Source organism: Myotis davidii, unplaced genomic scaffold, assembly GCF_000327345.1.
Source record: "Myotis davidii unplaced genomic scaffold, ASM32734v1 scaffold267, whole genome shotgun sequence".
Classification (NCBI taxonomy): domain Eukaryota; kingdom Metazoa; phylum Chordata; class Mammalia; order Chiroptera; family Vespertilionidae; genus Myotis; species Myotis davidii.
In genome coordinates, this window is record NW_006297747.1 from 933,011 (window position 1) to 940,248 (window position 7,238).

Below are 7,238 nucleotides of genomic sequence, written 5' to 3' on the forward strand. Positions count from 1 at the left end.
CTTTGTTGTTAAAAGTATTATGAATGCCCCCCCTTCCATTGACCCCTTCTAGCCCGCCCCTGCCCCCCCGGCCCAGGCCCTCACCACCATTGTTCCCTCTGTCCAGGCTGCTTCTCCCTCCAACTTTTTGTGCATGCTATAACTGTGGCTTGACACAACCTTCTATTCCTTTTCACCCCGAAGCATTTTGATTCATTCTTCCATACCTAGATTTGGTGCCCACTCTTCAGTGAGCCCTTTCCTTGCCCTCAGGCAAGATTAGCTGCTTCACCCTCAGTATGCCCATTCCATGTTTTCACATTTATTAGAGCATTTACTTCATACCAGTGTTCACTTAGCCATTCATAAGCTAGCGTTCCGATTAAATTACAAACTTTTCTAGGATAGGGGCTATATCCAGTTCATCTTCGTATCACTAGATCTTAGCTCACAGTGCTTGGAAGATGGTAGTTTTCAGTCTATGCTTGTTGAATGGCGATGACAGGATCATAAGGGAGAATATTGGAAAGAAAGAACTTTATTTGACTGCCAGGTTGTAGGGTATTATAGTGACTAACCTTTAAAGAACTCTTGTCATATGTTAGGCCCTGTGCTAGGAATGTCACTCTATTATCTCATTTAATCTTCACATCATCAGTACTTTGGTCCCCATTTTACAGATGCAGAAATTAAAGCAACAGCAACTTATGTGTATTGTCGTAGGCCACAAGGAACTAGTAAATAGTGGAGCTATACACACAGATTGGTCTTTACTCATTCACTGTTCTTTCTTCTATATCTAAAGTTAAGAACCTTGATCCTTGAGCTGAAGTTAATTTGAATAATTAAAGGAAAACTCAACAAGGAACAAGGTTACAAGTGGGAACTTGGGCCTTTCAAAAGGTTTATGAACTTCCATATGATCAAGTTTGTGGTTAACTAATACTCAAGACAGGGTTTGCAGATGCTTATTTTGAATGTATTTACTGTTGCTAAACAATTCTAATTGCCTTCCAGATTTGGAGTTTTGAGCTCCTTTCCCCTCTTCATGAATTGAAGGGCCACAAAGGCTGTGTGCGCTGCTCTGCCTTCTCTGTGGACAGCACCTTGTTGGCGACTGGAGATGACAATGGGGAAATCAGGGTAGGGTGTTTGCGATGTGAAGCACTGCTCTTCGTGTAGCTTGGGCCAAGCTCCCTGCACCACACTGGGGACCTTTGTTAATGGGACCGGGAAGCGCTGGGTTCTGGATGGATGGGTTCTTTGTTTTTTTCTGTGCATGTTGTGTTCCCAGCTGCACTCTATTGCAGAAAGAATTCAATTTAGAGCGAAGCATTACCTATGTAGGTGAGGAGGCAGATGCCCTAGTTATTTGCAGTTGGTTCTCTGCTGTTATCTTGAAAATGAGTCATCTTAATTTTTGGACCTGAACCAAAGGTTGTTTTTAGTGGCAGAACTTGGGGAAAATAATTTCGCAAGTCATTATCTAGATTATAAATGAATTGCATATTTTGCTGTTTTCAGCACTGAAAGAAAACATCTCTTTAGCATCATACCCATTAGACAGTCAAGTTTTACAGTGTGGCCTATGGCAGGCCTCATGGAGCTGTCTGCCTCTGGTTGTTAGAAGGAGTGGGCACTTGATGGGAAAGGTTTGGGCACTGGGGATGGCTGCTATGGTAACCAGTATATTCGAGGAGAGTCTTGTTTTTTTTTCTTTTTCTTTTTTATAAAAAAAAGAATTTGAAATTCAAGGAGTAGGTCTATAATGCAGAAGAATGAGAGAGTCTGCAGTTGGCAGGCGTTACCAGATAGGCTTTCCAGGAACAAGGAGATTCTCCTGCTTGAGCACTAAGTAACCAGTCTTCTCTACGCCGTTCTCATAAATGCCATGCCAGCTGAAGTGGCTGTGTGGGACATTCATTTTGCTCTCAGTTTTCATCTTGGATGAAAGGGGGGTTCCTTTACTGGTTATGAGGCGATGTTTCATTTTTCAGAAACCCTGGAGGAAAAAATTGCCTCTCTATAGTATATCTTACGGAATTCTTTCTAATGAGCTTTTCCATTTGATTCTTTTTTTTGGGTAATTTTATGGCCTTATTTGTTGATTTATCATTCATTCAGTAATATTACTTTATTGAGGTATGCTTAGCATGTAAAAAGCTGTACATAGTTAATCTATACAGTTCAATGAGTCTGGGTATATATATTCACCCTTGAAATCATCACAACCATCAGGCCCTAGACATATTCATCACATCCCAAAGTTCCCTCCCATCCTCTTTATTATTATTATTTTCTTTGTGAGTGGTAATAACACTTAACATAAGGTTTACCCTCTTCTGAGCAAATTTTTAATACCCAATACAGTATATATATCTTGTATAAAAAACTTCGTAACCTTTGACCTCCCCATTTTCTCTTCCTCTTAGCCCCTGAAAATCATCATTTTATTTTCTGATTTTGTGAGTTTGACTATTTTAGATTCCATATAATTCTTTTTGATTTTTTTATGCCTCTATTTTTTTACTTTTAATTTTTTTAGATTTCAAAGACAGAGAGAGATAGAAACATCAGTGATGAGAGAGAATCATCAGTCATCTGCCTCCTGCATGTCCCTACTGGAAATCAAGCCCACAGCCCAGGCATATGCCCTGACTGGGAATCAAACCATGACCTCCTGGTTCATAGGTCAATGCTCAACCACTGAGTCACACTGGCTAGGCAGTGCCTCTATTTTTTAAAATTTAGACTTTATTTTCTGTATAATCTTTTTTTTAAAAATCCTCAACCTGAGGACATGCTTAGAAAGAGGGAGGAAGGGAGGAAGAGAGAGAGAAAGGGAGAGAGAGAGAGAGAGAGACAGAGAGACGAAGAGATAGAGAGAAAGAGCTGTGAAAAAGAAGCATCAATTGGTTGCATACTCTCTCTGACTGGGGATGAAACCTACAACCCAGGTATGTTCCCTGACCAGGACTTAAACTGGCAGTCAACTGAGCCATTCCGGTCGGGCTTTTTATTTTTATTTTTATTTTTTAGTTTTAAAATTTAGACTTTATTTTCTGTATAATCTTTTTTTTAAAAATCCTCAACCTGAGGACATGCTTAGAAAGAGGGAGGAAGGGAGGAAGAGAGAGAGAAAGGGAGAGAGAGAGAGAGAGAGACAGAGAGACGAAGAGATAGAGAGAAAGAGCTGTGAAAAAGAAGCATCAATTGGTTGCATACTCTCTCTGACTGGGGATGAAACCTACAACCCAGGTATGTTCCCTGACCAGGAATCAAACTGGCAACCCTCAGGGGCACAGAACCATGCCCAACCAACTGAGCGACACCAGCCAGGGCTAATAGAAACACCGAGGAGAGAGAGAGTTCGATCAGCCGCCTCCTGCACATCTCCTACTGGGGATGTGCCCGCAACCCAGGTACATGCCCTTGACCGGAATCGAACCTGGGACCTTTCAGTCCCCAGGCCGACGCTCTATCCACTGAGCCAAACCGGTTTCGGCCCGGTCGGGCTTTTTAAAAAAAAAATCTGATATGCATTTCTTTGAAAAATTAGAGTACTGCTTATGTATTAAGTGTCACTTGAAATAAATGGGGATATTAACATCTGTAAGTAATTGGGTTGTTTATAAGAGCCTAGTAAATAATCATGTATATTTAGAACCTTATTAGGACTTCTAGATTTTTTTGACTTCGTGTTTAAAATATATACACTTTACATATTTGAATGACATCTGCCAACATTTTAGTGGTTAATCTTAGAGTAGAATTATTTTTTTAAATAATTTGTTGGGGTGACATTTCTTTGTTGTTGTTTTTATTTTGAGGTAGTTTATATGCTACGTCTTTTTTGTTTATTCCTTTTTTCTCCCATTATTCTCTTTTTATTAAATGAAGAGAGTCACAGTATTCTAATCAATCACTCTAAGTCCTTTTGTTTTACTTTTGGGAGTACAGTTAATGATAAATATTGTAAGTAATACATTTGTGGTATAATTAGTGTTTTTAAAAAATTTGAACAAGAGAGAACTCAATCTAAAAAAATCCCTAAGGTATCATTGAATTGTAATTACATTTTTAAGAAAGATTTCCAAATATGTTTCAGATGAGGTAGCTATTTATAAAGAATTTCTGGGCAGCCCTGTTAATGAATTGTATCATGTTTATGTAGATATGGAATGTTTCAAGCGGTGCGCTTCTTCATTTGTGTGCTCCGATATCCATAGAAGAGGGAGCTGCTACCCATGGGGGCTGGGTGACCGACCTCTGCTTTTCTCCAGATAGCAAAATGCTGGTCTCTGCTGGAGGCTACCTTAAGGTAAGAGTTCATTGAAGACTGAAAGAAAAGAATAGCCTGTATCCTACTGTGCAAACTGTTTTCACTTCCTGTTTCTCAGTGTGTCCTCATATAACCTGACAGAGTGCAAGGGCAATTCCTATTATCCTGTTATGCAGTGACGAGGCTGAGAGGTGCAAGGCCACCTTCGTCACATCTGTTGGAAGTTCTGTTGGCAGTGTGGGGGATGTTCTCAGTCCAGAGCTCACACTCCCCTGTACTAAGTCTTAGAGGATCACAATGACTAGAGAGTGGGGTGTTCAACTTAGTTTTATTTTCTCTCTCATAATTATTAACTATTTTGGTTGAAAGTCTTTAAACACTTTTCTGAAATTTTCTGAAGTATTAGCAGCAGTGGTAGTAGTATTAATAATAGCAGGAGCATATCTATATCTATAAAAGCCCAGCGACCAGAACAGTGGAACGACCAGTGGCTATGACGTGCACTGTGGCAGCTAACCAGCCTGATCCATGCCCCGATGGCCCCCCCACAACCCCCCCTCCTGGCTGGCCCGGCCCCCAATCAGCCCCCAACACCCTGATCGGGGGCAGGGCCAGCCGGCCAATTGCCCACAGCCCCTCCCCCCACTGACCCAGCTGATGGGCCCCCATCGGGGAGGGCCAGCCAGACCCCACCTGTGCATGAATCTGTGCACTGGGCCGCTAGTTGTTTTATAGTTTACAAAATGCTTTACTTACATCATCTCCTCAGCCAGTTTTTTGAGGGCTGAATGTTACTATATTTGGTGTATGATGAGGAAACTGATGTTCATGGAGAATGGTGACTTTCCTAAAACTGTGCAGTTAATAAGTTGCTGTATACAAACTTACTATGAGTGACCACTGTGGCCAAGGCTGTGTGTTGTGGTGCCTCGGGGTCATTTTTTGGTGCTTGCATCTGTTTATCCGTCCCCTCAATAAGGATGTGTTAAATGCCACTGTGTGCCGAGACACTGCTCTGTGCTTCCTGCCTTTGGTGGCGTGCAGTCTATGGGGGGAGCAGACAGACAGTAAACAAACAACATCTCTGAAGTGTAAGAGGGGTTCTGATCTGTTTGCATATGGACAGTGGAGCCCCGAGGAGAGGCGAGAACAGTTCTACCTTTGGGAGTTAGCAGAGGCTTCCTGTGGAGGGGGATGCTGAGGGGAGGCTTCTGAATAGTGGTTTACTTAGAAAATGGAGATGATACTGAGTAGCGTACTGACCACTTACAATAGTTCCCTAATACGTTAGATTTTATGATACTGTTATCTCTGACTGAATACATTCAAGTGTAGGAGATGATTCTGTCTAACACAATGTAGATGTTAAAAAATATTGGCACGAATGAAGTTTTTGGTTACACGGGACCTATGTAATTGTAATTTTACTCCACATAAAAACCTAGTTTATAAAAACGGTAAATAAGAGGGCGGTTTTTAGTTCTATGAAAGGATGTACATATGGTCCCTTTACAAGTGTGCATTTAAAATAGCATGCTGTTGCCCTAGCCGGTTTGGCTCAGTGGGGAGAGTGTCTGCCTGTGGACTGAAGGGTCCCAGGTTTGATTCCAGTCAAGGGCACATATGCCCAGGTTGCAGGCTCAATTCCCAGTAGGGGGCGTGCCGGAGGCAGCCAATCAATGATTCTCTCTCATCATTGATGTTCTATTTCTCCCTCTCCCTTCCTTTCTGAAATCAATAAAAAAGATTTAAAAAAAATCCCATGCTGTTTGCAAGATGTTGCATTAACCTATACTTTTTTGGGGCTTGCCTTTATTTAGTTATTAGGGATTGTGAGGCTGTCACCACTCCTTCCCCCTTACTGCTTCGAGGATGATGCTGAGAAGAGCGGCATTGCTATTTGTGTTGGGAGCTGGGAATCTTGATCTTTATTAACTGCTAAAAGCTGCTTTGGCACAGAGCTTCTAGAGACCATGTCACTTGATGCTCTGGGTGCCCTCGAAGGCTCGTCCATGTTCATGAGCCTGGCTTACAAGATGGGATAGAGATCAATGACCAGGTTTCCAGAGTTCTTGGGGAACTTTGAAACAAAGCCGCAGCGTAAGATAGCTGTGCTGCAGGGGTTATGCCTCATGGGTGGAAGAACCTTTACCCTGTATATTCAGTCTCTGTTATTTAAGTGACAATCAGGCTGCTCTTCCCTCTGGTTAAGCTGATTATGATGCAGCCCAGCCTGCATCTACCCAGCTTGGTAATGAGACTCTCCAAAGCACAGAGCAAATTAAATGTAAAAAGAAGCAGCTGCTCTAGTGTCCAAGAAAATGGGCCTTTTGAGTCTGTTTACTTTAGAATCCAAGTTGCATAAATTGAATGTCAATAAGATAAAGTAGGTATCCAGTAGCTAAAATGCTCTTAACTTTCAAAATTGTTCCTATTTCTAAGTTAAAAATGATATAATTGAGCTGTCTACCTTTGTTATGCCACAGGGCATGTATACTGTTAGAATGACAAGAAATCCGCATTAATTCATACTCCTGAGGAGAAAGGCTGGTTTGAAATGTAGAATACAGGGAGGTAAATGCAGGTTTGCTGTTGCTTAGAGGCAGCAGAGTGTGATGGTCAGGAGAGGGCACCTTGGGGCAGGCTGCCCGAGTTCAAAGCCTGACTCTGCTACTCATTAGCTTTGTTAAGTTAATGATCTTATTAATCACAAGATTATTAAACTCTCTGTGCCTCTGTTTTCTCATCTGTAAAATGGGCACAATAATTTTGACCTCAGGGTTGGGAGCATTAAAAGAATTAATACATGTAAAGCATCCTATATAATAAAAGAGAAAAATGGTAATTGGCGTACGACGATACCCTTTTCATTGGCTAATCAGGGCTGTATGCAAATTAACTGCCAACTCAGATGGCAGTTAACTGACAACTAGATGGCGGTTAATTTGCATATGTAGGCACAATGCAGGGAGGCGAA

General features: G+C 41.6%; 1 protein-coding gene across 1 annotated transcript in view; it reads left to right on the plus strand.

Annotated features, from left to right (window-relative positions):
• APAF1 (apoptotic peptidase activating factor 1) overlaps nt 1-7,238 on the plus strand; it is a 100,843-nt gene that overhangs the window by 89,248 nt on the left and 4,357 nt on the right. Inside the window, exons 25-26 of the mRNA XM_006773338.2 lie at nt 997-1,122; nt 4,154-4,300. Of these exons, the coding sequence (XP_006773401.1) occupies nt 997-1,122; nt 4,154-4,300 (273 nt within the window). The remainder of the gene's footprint in view (nt 1-996; nt 1,123-4,153; nt 4,301-7,238) is intronic.